Source organism: Chelonoidis abingdonii, chromosome 3 (assembly GCF_003597395.2).
Source record: "Chelonoidis abingdonii isolate Lonesome George chromosome 3, CheloAbing_2.0, whole genome shotgun sequence".
Taxonomy (NCBI): domain Eukaryota; kingdom Metazoa; phylum Chordata; order Testudines; family Testudinidae; genus Chelonoidis; species Chelonoidis abingdonii.
The window spans coordinates 212,479,266-212,504,476 of NC_133771.1; the positions used below are offsets into that span (position 1 = coordinate 212,479,266).

Below are 25,211 nucleotides of genomic sequence, written 5' to 3' on the forward strand. Positions count from 1 at the left end.
AAACTGAAAGTACAGGACCTACTCTTCCCTGGATGTGTGCTTTGGGATTACTCTGACTTCGGTTACTGTTAGACTAGGTTGTGTAGCGTTCCAGGCTGGTCTGTCTAGACTCAGAAAACTAGGTAGGGCTCTGTTATCCTCTGTTCTTGTGTGTAGTTTCCAGTGATATCAGTGGGAGTTGGATGCACTGATTGAGGCATGATATGTCCCCATAAGTACCTGAATACTAGAAAAAAGTACTGAATAGACTCTGTTCAGAGTTAATGGATTCTACAAATGTTGGAGTTTGCCTTGCTGGGATTATCTACAATACAGGACCCTAACCACAGTACAACGTTCTAGTGATTTAAATGGGCTTTGGATCAGGAGCTGTGTGGAGTTAGCAAGTTAACTTTTTTCACAGGTGGGTCTCCTATTCAGGCGAATACACATTTTCTAACTAGCTAGGGTTCAGTAGCTCGGCACAGGTAATATAAACTACACGTTCAGTATAATTAGATAATACAGCTCATATGTATGTAATTTGTTAACTGAAACTATTGGAGCTTTATGCAGTACTGTTCCGGGGTGTGTCTGTCGCATAAAATGGGCCAAAGCCTCAGCTGGTATAAAATGGCGTAGCTCCATGAAATCAGAAGCATCATTTTTCTTTCTTTGCCTATCTGTAAATTTCAGGTATTATTGATGGAAATGTTTTTTGTTGGTTTGTGTATGTACAATGAAGTAGATATTTACTGACTTTTGTCAATAAAGATCTAATCCTTCCTAACTTATTGATAGTCATTGTTTCCATGGCACCAAGGGAGATTCCTCTGGCCTTCATTAACACTCTTCATTGAAAAGATTATTAAATTGGACACCATTTCACAGCTACAGTGTGACAACTGCTTCATTTTTGTAGGAAAAGAGAACTAAAGGATTTGACTGGTATTTGGAAGCATTTTAAATTAAAAAAAAATCTCTGAACTCAGTGGACTTTTGCTTTTATTAATATTACATTTTTAATTAAAAAACCTTTTAATAGCCTGTAGCTTTCAAAAGACATGCAGATTTGTTCAGATTAGGACTAACTTTTTATTTCTTAAAAACAACACATTTACACAGATGAATAGATTAGGGTTTTTTTAGCAAACTAACTCAGCACCTTTTTGTTGCATTCCTTATTAATATATTTTGTATAATTAATGTGTTGCATGAATTCCTGGAACAAGACATTAAAGCAGAACATTCTAATCTGCTATTCCTCCTCCTCCTCCAACATTCCTACGTAACTAAGGGCTCCTGTACACTTAAAATGCTAAAGCAGCACAGCAAGCCCCTGTAGTGCTTCAGTGTAGACCCTACCTATGCTGATGTCAGGGGTTCTCCAGTCAACATATCCATCTCCTCAAGAGTTGGTAGCTGGGTCGACAGAAGAATTCTTCCATTGGCCTAGCACTGACTATACAGGCATGTAAATTAGCTTAACTATGCTGCCCAGGGGTGTGGATTTTTCAGACCCCTGACCGGCATAGCAAAAACAACCAAATTTCCTAGTGTAGGTTAGGCCTAGATACCACTTTGAGATTGTAGTCAGTATGGATGGTAGGGGCACCAGTCCTTTTACATCAGGTAGAAAAATTCACTCTGCATTGAAATTAGAAATATCTGATTCAGCAAAACAGTCAGGTGTCTGCTTAACTTTTATTTGCATGTCTTGGCTTTTAAGCTTCTGCTTTGCAATTGTTCCATAATATGAGCAAATCTATTTTTTGGCCTGAATTCTCATTTACCCTAAGACTCTCTCTTAACATTGCTTTTAGCCATGTACAAGGGCCAGAAAGGTGGAGTGAATGATAGTTACACCTAGTTTAAAGCTTGTTTGCTCTCAGGCTGCCTTTAAGCCCGATCTGAATGTGTAAAGTGCCTGTTTCAGTGAGGAAAAGGAGGAATTGTAAACATCCTGGGCCTGATTCTCCTCTGTGTTCCACCAATTTTATATGGTGGTAACTTCACTGAAATCAATGGAGTTGCCCTTGGCAAAAACTGGTATGAAAGAGAGCAGAACCATATTTAACTGACACAATTTAAAAAATGTAATAAATATGCATACATTGCGTATAATGTAATAAGTGCCTAATTGTATATAGTGTACCAACACTCAGAATGAATCAGATCATTATAACCACTCTCGTTAAAAGGGCTGAGCTTTTCTTTTGGCTGCTTACTACCCAACACAAAAGTAAGCCTGCAGAGATGATACTCAAATACGTGAGTAAATTGTGTTTTACTCTTTCATAAGGGTTTTTTTCAGACTCAGTTTAAAAAAAAAAAATCCCTATAAATGCCTTTTAAACAAATAAATATAAACCCTCATCTCTGTCTACTGTATAGCTTCAATCAGATTTTATGGCTCTTGACATGAGCTAAACATAAGTTTCCATTTTTGTTTTTCTCAGTAACTTCCTGATCCAATCAACGTACTTAGCAAAGTTAGTTTTGTTTTTAACTACTAGTCCTGTAATCTCACTCCAGGATCTGAGAGCCAAACTACATTCTTTCCTTCTCATGGATTGTCACAAGGAATCCAAGTTCTATAAGCCAAATTATGCCCTCTGTTACATCTATGTCATATTCAGCTGAACCATGACTGAGGCTGCACATGTGTTCCTCAGGGCATGTTTGAAGACCAGGGGATTTCACAAGTGTAACTGCAGAGATGGTTTGAGCAGCAGAATCTGTATTTCTGAGGATGATGGTCACACAGGGAAAATCCCAGTTTGATTTTCAGATCTCAGTGTGAGTTTATGGGGTTGGCAAGTAAGAGAAAAAAATGAAGTATTTCAAACAGAGTACATTTGGTCTGGAAAGTAGAGACATGCAATAAGCCGAATTGCTCAATGGCATTTTTCAGAGCAGAACAGCATTTAGTGTGTAACTATAATTAATGGAAACTATCTGTGTACGTACCTCTTGTCTACTCAGCTGGAAGGTAGAATCGGTAATCTTGCTGTTTTCGTGTCTGTGAAAGTATGTAGTGCATTACCTGCATTGTAACCCATAGAGCTGTTGGTTCCTGAAAAACAGAGGCAGATATTATCACTGACATCTTCTGTGATTCCTGGATGCAGATGCAAGTTCCATAATTCCTAGATGGCTCCTTTCCTTCTGCTAGACCAGGGATTCTCAAATTTTTGTACTGGTGTCCCCTTTCACAAAGCAAGCCTGTGAGTGTGCCTGCCCCCCTATAAATTAAAAATACTTCGAAATATATTTAACACCATTATAGATGCTGGAGGCAAAGCAGGGTTTGGGCTGGAGGCTGACAGCTCACGACCCACCCCCCATGTAATAACCTCACGATCCCCTGAGTGGTCTTGACTCCCAGTTTGAGAACCCTTGTGCTAGACTACACAATTACAAGTACTGCTTTCCTTTGGCTGTCTAAAATCTGGATGGGGGCTGAGGGGGCGGGGAGAAAAAATATCTGCTTTGTTGATTCCTAAGAAATGCAGTGCCATAAACTACATCTTCTCCTGGATATCCCAGCACCCACTCAAGCTCTGCATTACAAAAACTGAACTCATTTTTTCCCCCAAAGCTGCCACTTCCTGCTTCTCATTTACATTAAGGCGCCTTTACGCTGTCTGGCCCTTAGTGTAACTGAGACTTCTGACCTTTGTCTTAGGGAAAATAGCAGAAATTTTCCACTCTCTCTTGTGATAGGCTTTTTTATTTTTATAATTATTATTATTAGTTTTGCTATCAGAGGGGTAGCCTTGTTAAGTTGGTATCTACAAAAATGATTTATGGATATATGAAATGGTGGCCCTGATTTTGCAATCAGATCCACTAGTACGGACCCCTTTACCAACATAGAGCCCCCACTGACTTTAGTAGACATCTGTACTAGCAGAGCTGAATGCAGAATCAAGTGTAAGGGTGTACTCCCTGTGTCTAATTTAGATAGAAGCTTATTGCTGGCAGGGGCAGCATCTGTGTTTTGTACAGCACTGAACTACATTCTGAATGCTGAATAAATAAATAATACATGTATTCTATACTCATCTGTTGGCCAACCTAGGTTATTGGGAACAAACAACCTGATAATATCTCTCCTGATTGAAAATCAGTATAGTGACCTTGAACTAGACTCTGAGTTCAAAGCCCTACCCGGTCCTGGCCCTGGCTCCTTGGGAGACCAGGTTCCTTTTTAGAGACCATGACCTGATGACAGCTTCACTGCACTGGCAAAATGATACTGTTGAGAAATATGGGAAGACCCAAACTGGCAGGAGCTGGACCCAAGGTTATGACATTTGCTGCTAAAAGAAATAAGCATGACCTACTACTTTCTGCATATTCTGAGCTAAATTCAAAACCCACCTCTCATAGACTTTAAGGTCAGAAGGGACCAATATGATATCTAGTCCGACCTCCTGCACAAAGCAGGCCACAGAATCCTACCCATCCACTTCTATAACAAACTCCTAACCTATGTCTGAGTTATTGCAGTCTTCAAATTGTGGTTTGAAGACCTCAAGCTGCAGAGAATCCACCAGCAAGTGACCCATGTCCCACGCTGCAGAGGAAGGCGAAAAACCTCCAGGGCCTCTGCCAATCTGCCCCAGAGGAAAATTCCTTCCCGACCCCAAATATGGCGATCAGCTAAACCCTGAGCATGTGGGCAATACTCACCAGCCAGCACTCAGGAAAGAATTCTCTGCAGTAGCTCAGATCCGATCCCATCACAGACCACTGGGCATACTTACCTCTTTCACTTAGCTTTCTTGCACTAACTCTTTCACACACAGCAGCATCTTCACGCCTCACATAAAAACAAACAGTAGCTTGCAGCTTGTTCCTACCAATAGGGCTAAGGGATAAATGTTTATGTAACTTTGTGTATTTGTCTTTATTGCTCATGGGAGCAATTGTATTAAAACCTAAGTAGGTAGGTAAGTGTTATCGAATTGCAGTAGCAGTGCTATCACTCAGGCCCCGTAGCAGCAAAACGCGTAAGCATATGTTTAAGTCTTATTAAAGTGAATGGGATTTAAGCATGTGATTAAAGTTAGGCTGTTAGTGGTTAGTTGAATTGGGGCCTTAGGTCACAATGGCACTTCTATTCTTACAACTCTCCCTGTACGTCAGCATTTTAGCCAAAATTTTTCTTGCTTCATCTTAGCACTGGAAATATTTTTTTTTAAAGTTTCATTAAAATCCAATGTTTTTTACCAGTTAAGAAGCTTTCCAGATCTTTTTTCACACTCTGTCTCTAAGGTTATGTCTACACTACCTGCCGGATTGGTGGGCAGCAGTAGATCGGGTGGGAGTTGATTTATTGCATCTAGTCTAGATGCAATAAATTGATCCCTGAGTGCTCTCCCATTGACCTCTGCACTCCACTGCTGCGAGAGTGGCAGCAGTCGACTTACTGCAGTGAAAACACCACAGTAAGTTGATCTAAGTACGTCGACTTCAGCTACATTATTCACATGGCTGAAGTTGTGTAACTTAGATCGATTTCCTCCTCCCTCCCCCCACGCCGTAGACCAGGCCTTAGGCAGTGGGATTGCAGCTTGCATAGGCCCAACAATTTAGCTAGTGTGGCTAAAAATAGCAGTGAAGAGGTAGTGGTGGGCTTCAGGGTCTGCTGAACAAGCCCACCTGGAACCAGGGGTACATACTTGCATTTTGAGCCAGGGCTGAAGCCTGTACCTTCACTAAAGCTAGTGAGGTTATGCCTGCATGAGCTGCAAAATCATACCATTGATTGCAGTGTGGACATAAAATATGAGGCTAATATTTAATGAGGAAACCTTTTTCTCTTGTTGCATTTACCTGTTGATAAGAACAGCCACAGGATCATTTCCTTGCTTGTTGGTTTTCACAGTGTTGCACTAAAATATTGATTCATAGATTCCCAGGCCAGAAGGGATCACTATGATCATGTCGTTTGACCTCCTGTATAGCGCAGGCCATAGAACGTCCCAAAAAACAAGTCCTAGAGCAGATCTTTTAGAAAATATCTAATTTTGATTTTAAAATTGTGATGTAGTTGTCCCAATGGTGAATTACTGTCTGTTTAAAAACTTGTGCTTTATTTCCAGAATTCATTAGACTTCTTTCCTAATCTCCTGGTTATACGGTTCCATTTGTGCTATTGTTTTAGGAGAAAAGCAGTTGCTACTGCTAAAACTGAAGGCTTTTGTTCTTTACCTACTTCAGTCTGTTTTACACCTTTATTTTGGATAAATGTGTATGATCAAGTGTGACTCAGTTCATTGTGAAATGCTAGAGTATGCATGGAGCTTACGCTGGACAGATGAAGCTCTTGCAACTGAGGAGACGAAACAGGATATTTTAAAGGAGGAATGGATGTAGTTTAAGGAGTCTGTTTTTTTCACAGAAACTAGGGTTTGGCTGATGTATAAAGTTGCCCTTAGTGCTGGATCTTGAATAGAGAGGCGTATTTGAAGCTGAGAAGTTCTGTTTTAACGTGAAGCACAAAAGGAAATATACATTATTATTATTATTTAGAAAAGTCTTCTAAAGAGGATAAGGGACTGCTCTGGAAGAGGAATTAAGAGTACTGTAATTGGTTTAACAGAAGGTTTTTGAGTCAGTTTTTTGGGGGAAATGTTGAAGAAGAATCAACTGAGTTTGATCTTGGGTTTTCCAGTACACTTGAAGGTGTCAGCTACCTTATTGGGAATTTGTTTATTATAAAGTCCTTGAAAGCAGAGGTGATCCATTTCTTTGATACTGGTTTACTGCAGTGAGGCTCTCTGTAGCAGCTCAGTAGTTGAATCCTGAAATACATATAATAAAGTGAATCAACAGCATTTGGATATTATAGGGATGCAGTAAGAGGCTAATAAATAGTGCACTAGACTGGGAGTCGGGAGAGCTGGGCTCTGTTGTCAGTGCTGTCATTCACCTGATGTGTTACCCTGGGTGGTAAGGCAAGTCACTTCCTGTCTCTGTTTCCTCCCACCCTTTGTCTTGTCTGTTTAGACTGTAAGATCTGTGGAGCACTGTTTGTACACTACTGAGCACAATGGGACCCTGATCCCAGTTGTGGCCTCTGTGTTACCTTTAATACAAATAATAGTAACAATAGCAGCCATGCAAAAGTGTACAGCCTTGAAATACTGAGCAAGAAAAGTGTGCAGTTATCTTGTTTTCCAGGTGCTGTTTATTACTGATGCTGAATCTAACACCTGCGCTTCTAGGCTTAATAGTTTCATAGAATCATAGACTATCAGGGTTGGAAGGGACCTCAGGAGGTCATCTAGTCCAACTCGCTGCTCAAAGGAGGACCAATCCCCAACTAAATCATCCCAGCCAGGGCTTTGTCAAGCCTGACCTTAAAAACCTCTTATAGATCGTCACACTGTAAATGTTGCTCTTTTTCTTAGTATTTGTAACATATTTGTTTTGTGTGTGTTTGAAATCTTATAACGTTAATTTTACTGTTGCTACTTGTAGAAATAAAATGTATTTAAAAATGAAATCTTGGCTTAGTCTTATTTTGGTAGTACTAGGGCTGTACATAGATATACATCTGGTACAGTAAAACTGAAGACTAGATTTTCCTGTGAAAGGGCTGTTTCTTACAAATGAAGTTATTAATGAGACAGTTTTTATGTGAATGTGTAGAGAGGAATGTGTAATTAAATTACATAGCTCATAAATCCCCAGTGTAAGGCTCTTGAAGTCTGAGATGTTGCATGGGCGATGAATTTGATGCTGTCTTTTAAAGGGACACCAACTTGAAAATTGCATTTCTGTCTTCATTTCTTTTTACCTCTGATTGTTACGGGAACCCCCTAAGATGACTGTAACTGAAGGAAGATAGTGAGGAAATAAATATTTGTTTTATTTAGTTTATGTACTTTGGGCCAAATCCTCAGCTGCTGTAAATAGGTGCAGCTCCATTGCAGTCAGTCCAGCAGAGGATCTATTGCTTAGTTTTGCAGTTAATTGGTCCTCATGCACTTCGTGTCCCATGGGCGGTTGTGGGGATGACTGAGTGAAACTTGCATACATGCCCCAGATCATGCTCTTCCACTTGATCCACCTTTCTGATGGAAGCCTGTAAACCCTTCGGAGTGATATTGGGGTCTGTGCTTGGGGTGCTGGTAATGGTGCAGTTCACCTCATCGTAATATGGGCATGTCAGCAGGGAATTACCAGCCTGGGATATGATCTGTGGCCTTTTAGTAGAGTATCTAAACCCCTTTGGTATTCTTCCTGAGCTGTGGTCCCATACGCTGAATTCTCAGCTCGGTGAGCTTCTTAGAAATCTCATCATAGAGCTTGCCACTTCTGTTCTTCTTCCCAAATTTGTGGGCACTGGTAGCATTACACCAGAAATCATTCAGTACCTTGATGTCTGCCTCTAACAAGCTGGCTACAAGTTGTGGTGATGTCTTCTTTGGGGATGTTAGCATAAAACCAGAAAAGAGGTATATGTCAAGAAAAGGAGAGAGGCAAGGGATCCTAGTGGTTGTGGGAAGGTAATGGAGGATGAACAACACTTTATTGTTGTATAGTGGTGCTAGACTGCATCCACCCTACATACAGATCAAGTTAGCAGCTCTCATGAGAAGCTCGTTTGAGGTCTGCCCTATGCACATGGTCATGCCAACCAACTAATCTTACTACAGCCAGTACACACAAGTGATGAGGTATGCGTGCATGCGGACAAGTTAGAGAGAACTCTTGAGCTATACCTCGTGTTAACTCACTAGTGAAGACAAGCCGCTGAATTGGAGGTTGGAAGAGTCTCTCTGTTTACTGGGATCCCTACACAGAGCTTGAGAGCAAGAGGATTCCTTGGGCATTGAACGGTGGATGGGAGACTTGAGAACTCCCTTCTGTGCTTCGTGGATATCCCAGACTCCTGCATGGAGACAAAGCATGATCAAAACCTTGGGGGCTGATCTTTCCTCCAAAGCTCCTAAATACGTTTGGGGTGTGTATGTGTGTGGGGTGGTGGTGGCAGTGTTAGCATGATGGTAGCACCTAGAAGCCCCAGCTGAGACCACTGTGTTTAGATGCTGTACATGTACCTAGTACACTCTTTGGGGCAGTCTCTTGCTATCTAAATGGAGAAGAGGGACAAAGGTTGGGAGAAGGGAAGAGGTTTTATTCCCGTTTTACAGATGTGGAACTGAGGCACAGAGAGATTAAGTGACTAGTCCAAGTATCACTCATTAGTTCCTTACTGAAAAAGACCCTTATTAGCATCAGCCAGGAAATATAAATAATGAAATTTAAACAAAACAAATTAGGCCTTACTATTTAAAGAGAGCTCTGTCAGAAACTTAAATCTCTTAAAATTAGAAAAGTTGACCACGTCTCTTTGAGAGTACCTGCTTATAGCTACTTCTGAGGGTATGTCTACAGTGCAAGCTGGAAGTGTAAATTCCAGCTCAAGGAGACATACCCATGCCAGCTCTGATGGAGCTAGCATGCTGAAAACAGAAGTGTAGCCATTGTGGCACAAGTGGTGGGAAGGGACAGCCTCCCCAGGTACCATCCCATCCAAGACACTAGGTGCATAGCAGGGCAGCTAGCCCCTCCCAATATTCATGCTGCTGCGGCTATACTTCAAGCTACAGTGCTAAAAATAGATCAGAGCTAACATGGGTATGTCTCCTTCCACTGGAATGTACACCTCCGCTTTGAAGTGTAAAAGTAGCCTGGTAAACCAATGGAGTTTGAGGTCAGATTGGTTAGGCGTACAGAATTCAAGACTCTTATCTGAACCTCTGCAGTCTGCAAAATCAGATTGAAAGTCTGTTGAAAACAGGCTCGTTCCTGAGTTTCCCAGCCCTAATATTTTCTTTCTGGCCGCACCTCAGAAGTGAAAAACGATCACCTCTTCTAATGTTCTGCACTTTCAGATTAGCTCTAGAAATGGGCACAGGTTCAGGGTGGGGTGAATGGTAAGCTTCCTGCTACATGCTAAAATGAAAGAAAATATTCCGTTTTCTCCCTCTCCTCTTCTAGCTCATAGTTTTCCCTCTCCTTCTTTTGTAGGTCTTTTATCTTTTGCTTCTCCAGTCTTTTTAGTCACTCGCTTATTATTTTTTTTTACTCCTTCGTCCTTAACCTTGGTCTTTGCCCTTTTTGGCTCCTTCTAATAATGCCAATAAAGGAAAGCAAGAGTGGCTGTTGGTTGTTTTGTTTTTTTTAAAGCTCTTGCAGACATTTTTGGCTCAGCTGCTACTTTCACTCAGACTTAAACTGCAGCTATTCGGTGCACTCAATTTTTCATTTGCATTTGTATCCAAACAAGTGTCACGTTTTCTGTGGTATGGTACATTTTGCACATACAAGATTTGTAGATAATTAGGTGAAAACTCCAATGTAATAAACTAATGTAGTTTAATGAAATTGGAGAGGGAGGGGGAGGAGGAGGAGAATGAGTTTTTAATTTAAGATGAAAAATGATGACTAAAGACTGCAGATTTTGGCCTTTGTTTAGTTCAGGACTGTTTGCAGGAAATACAAACTTGAATCAATTGAGACTGTTTTTTAAACATTGCTAATCAGCTAAGTGTGTTTATGGATAAATGCATATAATATAGATATGTTTGTGCTGTCATTATATTCAGTGAATCACATTTTATTCAGATATGGAAAAAGGTGATATCTTTGTAATTGCTATGGGAAAACGTGATATCTTTATAATTGCATCCCCTGTATACATTTCTCTGATGCAAGGGTCATCAAGGTTAATGATTATTTCATTGTCTTAAAGTAGGATTCCTTTCCCCCTCCCCCCTTATATTTACAGTAGCTTGTTCTCTGTCCCTTGCTGCTGCTATTTTTTTCTCTGATCAGCTACATTAAAGCTGTAATCTTTGGGAGCGGATTGTGGTGACATCTAACATTTGTTCTATTTGTACTTCAGACTGACATCAAGCAAACAAACAAAGCAATCATTATGTTTTAGCATTCTTTTTTAATGAGTGCATTAAAATCCTCTCAGAGAGCATTACAGGATCAGTTGTGAAGGGGAAGGGGGGAGGGAAACGGAACTTCTAGTAGCTGTCTTTTGAAGCAGTGCAATTTATAGGAAATAATAGACAAAAAGGATATGTAAGGGCTTTGGTGGGAAATCAATGGCACTATGTTGTTGACGGAAAAAGATCTTGGCAACACTGTTGTTGTGACTGTTCCTGTGGCTTAGAAAGGAATTTCCTACAGACTGGACTAACCTTTAAAAATGTCTCTACTTTTAGGAGTTCAAGACATTCAGTGGAGTCTTCCCAGGGAAGATGTTGTCTGTGACAATGGAAGCCCGTTGTCTGGAAAAGAGAGGAAGTTTCTTTAAGGTAAAAGGAAGATCTGATTTACTTCAATAATTAGGAAGACACGTTTGCTTCGAAAAGTATGGCTGTTTATAATCTCACTACCAGCTGCAGAAAACCTTGGTACTTTTACAAAGCTATGCTGCGAGAACTTGCCTTAGCACAGTTGGAAGTTTATCCTGTCTTCCAGCAGTTTAGGATTTTGTAATTGAACAAGACAAATACAAACACAAAAAGCACATAGCTTTATGTGAAACTGATGCTGCCGAATATGCCAAACAGCCTTTGATATGTAGAGCGCTTTATTGGTAAATTGGTAAGCATCTTACTATGTGTCTCATTTTATAAGTTTTGAGGTCTGATTTGAAGTCCAATCCTTTCATTTGTGTGTTTTTTGCTATATACTGTATAAAGGTTTCTCGTGTCTTTCCCTGCATCTGCTACTGACAATACACATTATACACACACACAGACACCACCTGTTCTTATAGTTCTTGCAGTAGTTATCGCTGTAGTTAAAGTTGCAAGACAACCTTGACTTTTTTCATTCTAACTCCTGATTTTGCTTTGTTCATAATTTTTCTAAAAAATTCTCCCTTTGGTTGAATCTTTACTTGCTTAGTTTCAGTCTGTAGATTATTTTATGAAAACTTGTTTTTTTAAAAAAAAAGTCTTTAATGGCTTTTGAGTTACCTGAGCATGAAAAAATATATTGTTTTTCTACTTTAAGCAGATATTTAAGACTTTTTTTTAATATACTGATAAATTCAAATGACTGGACTTTTAAAATTCTGGATTTCATACATGGCTAGTCCTCAGTGAGGAATAGCTGTGTGAATTCTGAGACTAAATTTTAAAATACCCGGTTAAAAGTGATCTGAAAAAGTGGAGTTCGTGCATTTACTGTTAAATAATGTATTAAGTTTTAAGCTACATGCTCACCTGCAACACTATGGAATAGCAAAAAACCATAATTGTGTAACACCACAGTCGTACAATCAGGATTTTTCTTTCTTCCACTCCCCTGAGTTACATATTTGTAAATAAAAACATGGAAATTAAACACAACAAGCATTTTGCATGTGACATTAAGACAGCAAATTTCAACATAACAGTCATAAAATTGGAACAGTTAAAGTTCTCATAGCAACATTGATTTACCCTCATGGTGCACAAAGATATAACAAGATCTAGTGGCTGGAAGTTGAAGTTAGACAAACAGCCTAGAAATAAGGAGGAAATTTTTAACAATGAGAATAATTAACCATGGGAACAATTTGCCAAGGGTTGTGGTGGATTCTCCATCACTGGCAATTTTAAAATCAGGACTGGATTATTACTAAAATAGATCCTGTAGTCCAAACGGAAACTATTTCAGGGAATTATGGCCTCTGTATTGTACACAAGGTCAGACTAAATTCTCACAATTGTTCCGTCTGGCCTTGGAATCTATGAATATTTTTTATTACTACGGTAGTTGGTATGTTAAAAATATACTTAATATGCAGAGAACGTCTCAATTAATTAACTCACTGTTGCACCAACAATGTATTGCTGGATTGCAGTTCATTTTATGTTTTCATTTTATTTAAGAAATCCTTTTTCCCTCCTGAAGATAAATCTTTCATTATATCCTCTACACAGAAGGTTGTTGCATGTTGACATAAAAATCATTAGTTTGTGATGTGGAAAATGTGACTCTTAGGGAGCGTGTGTGTGTATGTCTGAGGTTTTGATGATACTTGCCCTTTTGGATATTATCCGCCTGTACATTACAATGAAAATGGTGTTACAGTAGACAGTGAGGACACTGCAGGAACACTTGTTTTTTAAATTTAAGAATTTGCAGTTATCTTCCCTGCTAACTTAGGGTCAGATCTTCTGAGGCATTTAGATGCCTACAGATGCAGATAAGCATCTAGTGAGATTATCAAAAACATCTAAGAAGGCTAGGCACCTAATACTCACTGAAGTCTTTTTGAAAACCCGGCTTGGTGCCTATCTATATCTTTAGGAGACTAAATGTCTTTGAAACCCTGGCCCTTAGATCCTTAAGTTGCTTAGACCAGTATACTGGGTGAAACAGATATTAAGAAATCCATCCACCATGGCAATATACACCTTAGGTTTATTGAGAGGAAATGCTAATAGCTTCACATAGGATACTGGTTAAGGCTCTCTGATTCTTGGGATACTATTTTTAGCTGTCACAGTGGCATACGGGTACTGATATCCTGTGTTTCAATACAAAGGCACTGCAGAATAGAGCTGAAGTGTAATAATTGCATGAAATGGGCCAGGAGGACATTTATAGAAGGATGGAAAAGAACCAACAGCCTGGCACTCCATCTGAAGAACTGACACCCGTTGGAGGTTCTATGGATTTGGAGGGGAGATCTAACTGCTCAGAGCTGGGTGACGGTGTGGAGCCCCTGTTGTAGGCATCATGGACTCCTCTGAATCCCACTGAATATTCCTTGGAAGTGCTTGAATTCCTGAACAACATTAACTTCAGGTCCAGTGTTTTTTACCCCCTCTAAGTTAATCATGAGCATCTGCTTGGGGAAGGCACACCCTGTGGATTCCCCAAAACCAATGGGCCAGAGCTTTCCACAGATCCTTAGGCTCCCCATGAATGAAAAGTCTACTGTCCTCCTCCCCCATTCCCACCTGTTGTTGTTGTTGTGCACAGCTACAGATTCCTACTTCTCCAGGGAGCATTTGTCAGGATCTAGCTTGCTGAGTTTTTGACCTAGCTGTTCTCCCTTTTCATTGCCGAATCAACCCAAGTGATTAGCACCTGGGGAGCTCAGCCTGGGTGTGAGCAGCCACACTGCAAAGCCATAACCCATTTACTGCATCCTCACTGGTGCTCCGCTTCCCCCATATGTGTCGCTAGGATGCTGTGCACTGCAACCACTCAGATTCTTTCCCAATGAATTGTGGGAGAACTTGTTTGTCATTTTGGGCGCATGGGAGGGAATTGGAGGACATTGTGTAGTTTAGCCTGCATCCTTACTGCGAAGTGGGTGGATTGTCCACCCAAATGAAAGCAACACTTGGGTTTTGGTCGATGGCTCAGATGAGCCAGTTGGCTTGGATTGAAAGTCCCACTAAACTTGAGAGAGAGAATTTTGTGTGGATGGGAGAGGAATTGGGGCAACACCTGTATAGAAGCCTGAGTTAACTCTGCAGTGAAGAGGTATCCACAGAGTGACTCTCCACTAGGAAAATCTGTAATTCTGCCCCAGCTCTACCGACAGCGTAAATAGTAGTGCAGACCAGACACAGGTATTTCGGTTTAATTCTGCTCCCGGACCACTCTGCATTACATCTTACACCACTGCTGAAAAAAGTACAGTTTTCTCAAATGTAGACAGGGCCTGTAAGTAGCGACTGAAATGCTAGGAGGACTGGCTGGTGCTGAATTCATATGTTTGGATTGTTTTTGTCTCAGAATATTGGCATACCGCTGCAAACTTAGCTACTTGACACCGAAGAGTTGGATCGTTCAGAAATAATGGTATTGACTCTTCTCCTGGCATTGCAGCTAACATACGTAAAAAGCTAAAACGTAACTGACGCCTGGCAGCTGCCATCCTGCGGAGTCTTAGTTGCTCAGCCTTCCCCATCTGTTCTAGTCATACCCTAATCTTCCCCCCAGCAGGTTACATTCCAGACATTTCACAGCTGTTGCCCTTCCCACACCAAGGCTGAAAACATCTCTTGCTGTCTGAATCCCTCCCAGCAAACTGTACCCTAATGCCTTGTCTACAGAAGAGACATTTGATATGCCTAGCATGCCAGCAACACCCCATGTTCCCATGAACCTCCGTACTCCCAATGGTGCAGAGACAAGCACAGCAGTTCGGATTAGACTTGCGTCCAGCAAAGCTAACCGTGGTGTGCCTCTCACCAGTGTCAGTATGAATGGGGATAGCTTACATAATAGCTCCGCTGGTGTAAACAGTCGTCCCAGAAGGCATTCTGAAATCTCCCAGAAGCCATTGCTTCAGGGAACTGGGCGGGGGGCTGTGAGGTAGGTATCCAGTAGGGTGACTAGATAGCAAGTGTGAAAAATCGGGACAGGGGGTGGGGAGTAATAGGAGCCCATATTAAAAAAAAAAAAAAAACCAACCCAAAATATCAGGACTGTCCCTATAAAATCGGGACATCTGGTCACCCTAGTATCTGGAGGACAATACAACTGTATTGTAAGAGCAGCTGGGTGGCAAAAGTGAATTAAAAGCAGCATTGGTACTTGCACCAGTGAAATCTCACCAGTTCAGTTATAAATGGATCAGTTCTCCAGAGTGGAATCAGCGCTACAGTGTGTCTACACTATAGTGTTTTGTACCAGTTTTCTAGTAAAATCTTAGTGATGCTAGTGCCTAGTAAATGCAGTGCTTAAAATGGCCAGAAAAGGGGGAGGGGGGTAGGAGGCTCAGTATCCTCACATCAGTTGATCCTCCTGCCCAGCAATTAATTCTGCATCCCAACTCCCAAATCAGTTTTGCCCAATCTATTCTATCCCCTCCAGCCCCACCCACAGCCAATTTCCCCCCACATACTCCTGCTCCTCCTTCAGCTCCTGGCCTGGGGTCCACACTCCTTCCCAGGCGGGGTGAGTCAGGGAGTGTGGAGGAGCTGTTGTTGCTTGGAGGGTGAGGACGAGGGAAGGGAGCTGCCTTGAGGGGATGGGTTCTTTCTGCTCCCTTCTCCCCCTCTCTTTGTGTGAAAGTGACGTTCCCTCGCTGAAGGGGAAGGGGAGGAAGAGAACTGTGCCTGTTTCCTGCAACTGCCCTACTTACCCCAGGAGACAGGCTGAGGCAAGTAGAGAAAAGCAGCCAGTCCGAGGTGGCTTTCTCCCAGGTGGTACTAAGAATGTACAACTTTGAGCTGTCCAGTTCACTAATTAGAAATTTTATTTCTCAAGTCCGTGAGCCCCTCAACCTGGCATACTTCAGGCACTGAGCAAATGTTGGAAGCACTGGAGAATAGAGGGCTCAAGTTTTTAACAACTGGCACACCGGTAACTGACACCTTATCTACACTAGAGCTTTCTCTGTTAGCATTTCCAAGTGTAGACAAGTCCCTGGATTCTGGTATTCAAGGTTCAACCAACTGTGAGATTTTCCTCTTTCTCCCTGCTTCTCCGCTCCTTGATGAAGGATGGTCAGTATCTGTGAACTATGCGCTATATCTGTGCTGGAAAGGTAGCAGTGGAGAGTGTCCACAATAGTGTAGTGGGACATATGGGTATGGCAGGTCAGACACAACCTACTCACTGTCTGTCCTGCAAGATGGATCAGAACTACCTGCAGCCATGGAGAAGTTAAAACTTCTATAGGCATTTCTTAGCTAGTATGTTGGGTTTGAATTGTAATGCTATATCCTGGGGTTTAAAAAAAAACAACCCCAAACCTAAAGGAGTTAGATGCCTATCTTCCTCTGAATTTCAAAGGGATTTTGACACCTTAAGTTCCTTGGAAAATCCGAGTCATACTCATTTTAAAATATATATTTATCCATCCAGCTGTTTAAAAAACAAAGTGCAAGTCTTCCTTTTAAGACCTTAGCTGGCAGTGGACGTGCCTAGACTCCCCAGCACATAGGGGGTTATTATGTTAATTGACAAAGCATCGTGTCATTAATTTTCACTTTGACTGCTTCATAGTCCGATTACAAAGACATACTTGCACGCTGAAATGTTCAGTTAATGCAGCACAGATTTTGTTTGTCTATTATTTTAACACAGTCTTATTAGACAAGTCACTGGAAAACAAATGAGGCATGAGTTATATTGCAGTGACAGAGCTTTTTCCCCTGTGGTAACTTACGGAAAACCTCATGCAATCAAAAATAACTGGTTCATTTGGGGATAGAATTAGCTTCTCCATTTTTGGAACACATTCTGGTTATGTTTTGCTCTGTATAAACCAAGCCATTGTCTTTATTTGGCGGCAATCAACAGTCTTTTTCATTTCAAGTGAATGGCCAGGCAATTCATTAATATGACCAAACTAGCTCAATTTCTCAGGAGTATGTGGAGATTATCTTCAGACATGGTGGAGGCCGGGAGTTTAGGAGGGTGTGTATTGTCTATGGTGACTTCAGTTGGACTTAAGCACATGCATTGTGCTTTGCTGAATGGGGTCTTGATGATTTTTTTTTTTTTTTGGTAAGTGAGATGCTCTCATTAGTTTATGTATAATTGTTGAAAACTATTGCCTTTTTCTGCTAAGAAACAAACGAAACAAGACCTCATGGTAACTAGAACAAACACACACAAACTGACCATTTAATCTGCTTTATTTCAAGCCTTCTTATTTTAAGACAATCATATTAGGAGACCAAATTCTCCAGGTTACTAAGGCTTCTTTTTGACACTATAGCAACATAAGCAGCTGTAACATCAATTTAACTGGTCACTGAAGATTTCTACCCTCCTTTCTCATCCCTCCCCAACTAAGGGGATTTTTGGGTGGTACAGGCACCTCCCGCCAGCCTTGTGCACTGGTGTGTGGGTAACTAGACAAAAAGGGTTATGATTAGGGCATGTGTGTGCCCTAGTAATCTCCAGCTACCAGAATGTCCCCTTGTGGCATTAGCAGCCAATGTAAAACAGCCCCAAGGCTGCTCTAATTTTTGCCGGGGACCGGTCTAGTAGGTGGATGGCCCTTGGATTGGACGGGTGGAAATGTGGCTCAAAGCTCCCTTTTAATTCCTACTGGAGATTATGCTGAGTACAGTTTGGCTGTAGCTCAGGATCTTGCCTAGAACATCTTGGCAGTTTCAAACAATCTGTATTCAGGCAGACTGCATTCCTTTTGTATTATACAGTTGGAGAGCAGATGTATTGGTGACTTCTTTCACTCTACAGGGGGATTTCCTTCTCTTTCTCATTAGAGCACAACTAAGTAACTTAGCTGCATCTGGATGGGTTAGATAAGAAAACACCTCTAAGTTCAGATTTAAAAAAGAATCCTATATTATTATTATTATTTTATTATTTTTAACTTTTATTACTGCACCTAAATATTTTACTTAATCTTTCATTGCTTTGTGTTTGGAGGGCATATCAGAAACATGTTCATATCCATGATGACTCCTAAGAGATATTTCTCAGAATGTCCTGCCAAATTCACAGCCTGTCGTCATAGGAAAATTTAGGAACATTTTGCTAATATGTTTTGTTTTACATTTATTCAAGTTATGTTTAATCTGCTGCCCAGTTTCTGAATGTACTTAAATCTATCTGGAATGTCTTGCAATTCTCAGTACCTTTTTTACTATAAAAATTCAATCAATAAACCAATACAAAAAAACCTCCTAGCAGGTTTTGATGGCAAATTTCATCAACTTGTTGTCCTTTCTCAATAATATCGAAATGGTCCCCATTGTAATAGCTTCTGAGCCCCTTGTAATTTTTAATGTTCATTCTCACAACGGAGGGAGCTAGGGAAATATTACTATTCCCATTTTATGAAAAGACTAAGGACATGTCTGCACTTACTGGGGATCAGCGCTGTGGTGATCAATCCATTGAGGATTGATTTAATAGGTCTACTGAAGACCCGCTAAAACAACCGCAGATTGCTCTCCCGTCGACTCTGGTACTCCACTGGAACAAGAAGTATAAGGTAAGTCAATGAGAGAGTTTCTCCTGTTGACCCAGCGTGGTGTAGGCTCCGCAAAAGGTCAACCTAAGCTATGTCCAGGCCTGCCAAGAGCAATTCTGGCCCCCAGGACCAGGGTCGTCCCTGGTGGGGGCGGGGTCTGGGGTGGAAGTGATGATTCATCACTTCCAGGACGCCGTTACTTCTGGGACCAACCATGCCAGCCTGCGGGGCCCCCCAAATTGCAGGGCCCAGAGCGGTTATGCACGTCTGTAGGAGCCCTGCGGCCCACTTGGGTGATTTAAAATGGCCCGGGGGTCCCAGCTGCTCCCGCTGCTACTGCAGCTGCTACTGCAGCAGTGGTGGTGGCTGGGAACCTCCAGGTCCTTTTAAATCTCACGGACCCCTGGGCAATTGCCCCCTTGCCCCTCCCTCCCACCCCGAGTGTAGACCATAGTGTAGATCTGCCCTAAGTGAGTCACCCCAAGGTCACACAAGAATTTTTTTTTTTTTTTTTTTTTTTTTTGGCAGAGAATTGAATCTTCGTCTTCCTAGTCCCAGGTTAGTACCTAACCAACAGGTCATCCTTCCTCTCTGTCGGGTCTCCCAACCATCAAAACATTTTAGAGGGACCCATCTATTGTCTGTCTTCCCTGAAAATAAACAGTTTCTAAGACTTGCCTATTACTTTACCAGATTTTAATCCATAACAGAGTTAAATGTTACCAGCCCAAGGGAGAGGATATTAGAAATTCCTGGCTCACAGCACAAGTTGCAAGTTGCTGAAGTATATAAATACTTCAGTTCTGTACAGGCATTGGGAAAAGTCTACAAATAGGAACTCTCGAGCATTCGGCCATGATTGGCTTTTGGCCAGGCTCTTATACAGAACACCCTTTGAGAATTGCTGCACTCTACTTATCAAAACAGGAAGGAAAAAGCTCAGATGCCAAAGAGGATGCAAGGCTCCAGAAAGAATGAAAAATGGAAATACTGAGGGGAAAGGCAGGGAGAGGAGGGAGTTACGTACAGCATTGGTCCTTGTTTTTAGGCCATGCTCCCTTTCCAGGTTAGAAATGTTCATCCTCCTTTTTCCATCTTAGCTATTTTAAAGGTCTGAGTGTGATCCCTTGGAAACATTCAGCTGTTGCCACTACAGTTGATCTTTGAAGTGCATTATGAGCAACTTGGAGTTTCATAAATTCACAGTGAACTTTTAGTTACATTACCTGCTTCTCTACTGTAATGTATCTGCCATGCAAAGATAGGCATCATTTTTCTTTCTAGTAGATGTCCTGCAACAACCATCTAGACACAAGGCACCTGTTCTGCAACACTGAGACTTTTTGCACCACTCCAATGGATAGAAAGACCCACCTGTAAAAATCAATGGTATGGACAACTTTCCGAGGGCTATGTGAGCCAGTGGACTAGATTATCCATTGTGGCTGCACTCCACTGGACACAGGGCAGTAGTGTGTGGTGATGGGAGGGGGACTTCTGGGAGATGGTTATAGGTCCCTGAGTCTGATAGAATAGCTTAGAACAGCAGTTCTCAAACTATGGGTTGGTACCCCAAAGTGGGTCACAACCCCGTTTAAATGGGTTCGCCAGGGTTGGCTTAGATTTGCTGGGGCCCGAGGCAGAAGCCTGAGCCCAACCTCTTAGGGCCGAAGCCAAAGCCTCAAGACTTCAGCCCTGGGCAGCAGTGCTCAGGTTACAGGACCTCTGCCTGAGGCTGAAGCACTTGGCTTGCGCTTTGGTCCCCGCACCCGGGGCAGTGGGGTCCAGGCTTTGGCTTTGGCCTTCTGCCACCCAAGGCGGCAGGGCTCAGGCAGGTTTAGACTTCGGTCCCCACCCCTCCCTGGGGTTGTGTAGTAATTTCATTGCACCGTGACCCCCTTCTGACAACAAAAGTTTGAGAACCCCTGGCTTAGAGGCTGTTTTGACTTATGCTACTGGAATAAGGTCCTAAAGATGTAAAGCAGAGTGGAAGAGTAGTTTCATCAGTTCAGGAGCAGAGGAAACTGATGTGTATGAATAGCATTGGTCTACTCCATTTGTAGACAATGTATACTAGTCAGTATACCATCTGCACTAGCCTTCAAAGTCCAGGCCTATGGGATGAATATTGTTGGCTGCCATTAAGCATAATGGGTTACATACAAAAGAAAACGTGTGTGTGGTTTTGAGATACTTGTATTTTGCAATTTCATTCCTGGATTTTGTGAGTGTAAACAGTTAGTACTTGGTAATGTTTGGAATAGATTTTGTTGGGCAATATCATGCTGGAGAAGAGTTCTGTGGTTGCTGATGTATATACTATGATGGTATGCTAATATGTGATGTCATGTACTCTGGATCATGATAATTATCATTTGGGTTTATAATGGCTGTGTATTTCTTCAAATGAAAATGAATGGCTAAATGATGTTGTTACAGAATTTGGCCTTGAAAATGGTTTTCCTTTTTTGGATTATTTCTGAGGAGGCATTGTGGACGTGAAACTGGGTGTTATGTAGAAATTACTGGCTTAATTTAAACTTTGAATTCCAGATGATGCCTTCTATTTCCACCTGGGCATTTGCTCTGTGTGTTTGTTGTTTTTTCATTTGTTTATTCTTTGTATATGTGCACCAATATTCCCAGTTTCAGCAATTTCTGTAGTATTGGCTTTGGTATCAGTATCTCATTGCCATGAATAATCCCTCTAAGATCTCTGCAGATCACTTCTGTGGTCTTAAAGCTTATGATTGCTATTAGCTTGGTACAGAGCCTTCGAAAAGAAATGTATTTCCATCTGATCTTTTAAGAAAATTTCTTCAAAATATTAGTCTTTTGGGGCCTGATCTAAAACTCCTTGAAAGTCAGTGGTCTTTTTTCCATTGAGTTAAATGAGATTTCAAACAGATCCTTTGTGAAGGCAGAACTGAATTTCAAGAATTCAACCATATTGGGCCTGATGAGGTAACGAACACCTGCAACTGCATTGACCTCTCTACATCATAACTATTGTCATTACATGTTCAGCGTTCTAGCTGGTACTTTTGAGTAGAAGTGTGTTTGTTAAGAGCTCCATGTAAAGTCCTGCACACAAGCTGCCCTGTGTGATGTACAACTGTGAGGAACTGGGGGATCTGTGTGAACAGCAGTGATCACCACCTGGTAGATCGCAATTGACTGGTCAATCCTGGAGCCTCTGACAGTCAATCGCGATCTCTGGCCACTAACTGGGAGCTGCCTGATGTAAATGCCACCCGGCGGAAGCCTGCACCCCCCCCACACTCCAACTCCCTGCCCCAGCCCTGAGCCCCCTCCTGGAGCCTGCACCTCATGCCCCCTCCTGTACCCCAACACTGTGCCCCAGCCCGGAGCCCCCTCTCACACCCAAACTCCCTCCCAGAGTCTGCACCCCAACACTGCCCCAGCCCAGATCCCCCCCCTGCACCCAACCCCCTACCTAAGGTTCAGCCCAGAGCGACCTCCCACGCTCTTAAACCCCTCGGCCCCAGCCCACACCCACTTCCAGCAGCCAACCTCCTGTCCCAACCCCGTGAAGTGAGTGAGAGTGGGGGAGAGGGAATGATGAAGGAGGGGGGAGATACAGTGAGAGGGGTGGGGCCTTGGGGGAGGGGCGGGGTAGATCCTGGGTGGCACTCAAATTCAGAAAGTGATCTTGTGCGTAAAAAGGTAGCAGATCACTGCTGTATAGTCTATGCATTCTGTGTGAGATTATGAACTCTCTCTTATATATACCAAAGTGCAAACTCCATTTTGAATGTGCAGCCTTTTGTCTTGTCTCTTGTCTGTTTCAGCTTATCCATTCATATGGCTAGGTTCTATTCAGTTCACACTAATGATTCTGGTCTTGAACCAGAATGTTAAGTGATCCAAATATCTCATCCCTTCTCTTTTACAATCAGTGTGCAAAGTGCATAGGGAAGTTCAGGCATGCATACTAATCATGAACATATTACCAAAAGGTCCACATCCATCCCATCAACAAATATTTTTATTGATCCTAGAAAACCCAGGAATTATGCTACACATTCTTGAGCTCCATCTGCTGGTACATTACTGATAGTATCTCTTGTAACAAAATCTGCTTGTAAAGAGCAAAAATGTAAACATTCTTATAACAATTTCCAGTTGGAATTCTGTCAAGACTAGGGCAACTATTTTTGCTTTGACTAATTGTTTGTTTGTTTTTTTTGCAAAAAATTGTTTGTGCTTTCTGTGAAAAAATCATTTTTCTTTTGTCAAAACAAAAACAAAAAACAAACTTGAAAACAAAAATATTTTGGCCAAAACCAAAAATATTTTGATTTGGATATGTTGCCACAATGCCTTCTGGGAATTGCAGTTTAGTTGGCTTATGTCCCCATTCTCTTCTGTGGTGTGTACATGTCAGCTGGGCTTCAGCTCCCATGATGCATCGTGGTCAGAGGACTCCCATGATGCACAGCCTTTCCTTAACAAATCACTGCGTCCTGGGCTTGCACCAGCTGCCCTGCCACTGTGACAGGGAGCAACACTGCTCCCTACCTCCAGTGTGTACCTCTGCTGCAGGTACCCCATCCTTCTCTCCCAACTGTACCCCCTCAGCTCCCCCTCAGTTCCTGCCCCTCCGGCAATCTCCTCTTTTTGGGAACCTGAAGGAGAGTAACCCTAGCATGGGGTCACAACGCCACTCATGTTTAGCCTGCCCACCCCTCCATCGTGGACCTTGGATGGATTGCCAAAAAAAAAGAGAGAATGCAGTTTATGGGCCACCTTCATAAAAAGTTTGGGAACTACTCCATTAATAAACTCCACACAGGCTCTCTCATGGCTAACACCAGTCTTGCCTGGAGCAGGTTTAATAACAAACAATTCAAAACAATCCTCGAAGTCCATCACCACAACAACATAAATGTTCATACTTCACTCTGGGACATTCAGTCAGTCCTGAAGCTTTTTTCTTCCAGTCTGCTCTTCACCAAGCAACCACTCCCAGACCTTTCTAGCTGGAGCTGAGCCTTTTTCATCTCTCAGTAGCCCCCTTCTGCTGCTCTCCGGGCCCTCTTCTGGTTATTCAGCATCTGCTGCAGGAACTTTCTGCTCTCTACAGCCTGTGCCACAACTTCCTTTAGCAACATCCTCACCTCCCTGGGTTGAGAGAACTCAGCAGGTAGCCAGCTGTCCCCTTTTGCAGTCTCCCCCTTTATAATGCCCAGGTGCTTTTTCTTAAGCCCAGTTGGGTAGCAGGTAATCCATCGCAGGTGCACTGGCCCCTGCTCCATCTTAAAGGGCCAGTCATCCAGTGACAAAAAATTGCTTTTAATAGAAAAATAACACAGAGCTACTGTATCAATTGGCTGCTTAATTCCAGTATTTAATTAATTAAAAAGCTCAATTTTTCAAAAATAAATGAAGCCGCTGCAACAATGGCAGTTTGATACCCCATGGATTCCAGGGATCTTGCTAAAGAATTTCGGGCCAGCTTTCTGTGGGCTAGCTAGGGCCTTTTCTCAGATGGATAAATGGTTCTCTAGCTAGATGAGATTTTGCTTGAGTCACACTTAAGAGGCCACGAGGAAATAATTGAATAGCAGAACTTTGGAGGGGCAACCCAGGTTGTCTTTAGATTCCTGTTCCTTCCTTAGAGTGAAGAGCGCCATGATTTTTAATGTTCTCCCCTGCTGTTCAGACATTTCCTTTTGGTTAGTTTTTTTTTCCCCCTCTTCCATTTAGTTAAAGGCTAAGAGGAAAGCAACCAAGTGCTCCAATTGTGGTGAGGGTGCACTATCTGGTCTGACCAGCTCCTCTGCATTTTATATGGCAAGCTTCTCAACTGTAATGCGTGATCATGGCTGAGTATCTAAAACACCCAACCTAGCTGCTGCTGTAGCTACTGAGGAGAGCAGATCTCTACAATTGAAGAGTGGGCAAGGTTGGTAGACCTCTGGGATGCCAAAGTAGTACAGGTAATTAGAGAAATGACTCTTCTTTCCCCCTACTCCTGATAGACTTCTTTGTACGAATTGCCTTTGTGGCAACCAGAGGGCAGCTGGAGAATCCTTCCTCTGCTCCTGCTAAGGCCTGGTCTACACTATGCCTTTAACCGAATTTAGCGGCGTTAAACTGATTTAATGCTGCACCCGTTCACACAACGAGGCCCTTTATATTGATATAAAGGGCTCTTTAAACCGGTTTCTGTACTCCTCCCCGACGAGAGGAGTAGTGCTGAAATCGGTATTACCATATCGGATTAGGGTTAGTGTGGCCGCAAATCGACGATATT

At 42.2% G+C, this 25,211-nt stretch overlaps 1 protein-coding gene across 3 annotated transcripts in view; it reads left to right on the forward strand.

The window, feature by feature from the left end:
- RIN2 (Ras and Rab interactor 2) overlaps positions 1 to 25,211 on the forward strand; it is a 106,131-nt gene that overhangs the window by 21,833 nt on the left and 59,087 nt on the right. For 2 of the 3 annotated variants that reach the window (XM_032795897.2, XM_075064506.1), the window contains exon 2: positions 11,241 to 11,333. In XM_032795897.2, coding sequence (XP_032651788.1) covers positions 11,277 to 11,333 — 57 coding nt within the window. In that variant the 5' untranslated portion in view covers positions 11,241 to 11,276. Of the gene's footprint in view, positions 1 to 11,240; positions 11,334 to 25,211 lie in introns of those variants that run through there. The other variant, XM_032795898.2, reaches the window with a different exon arrangement.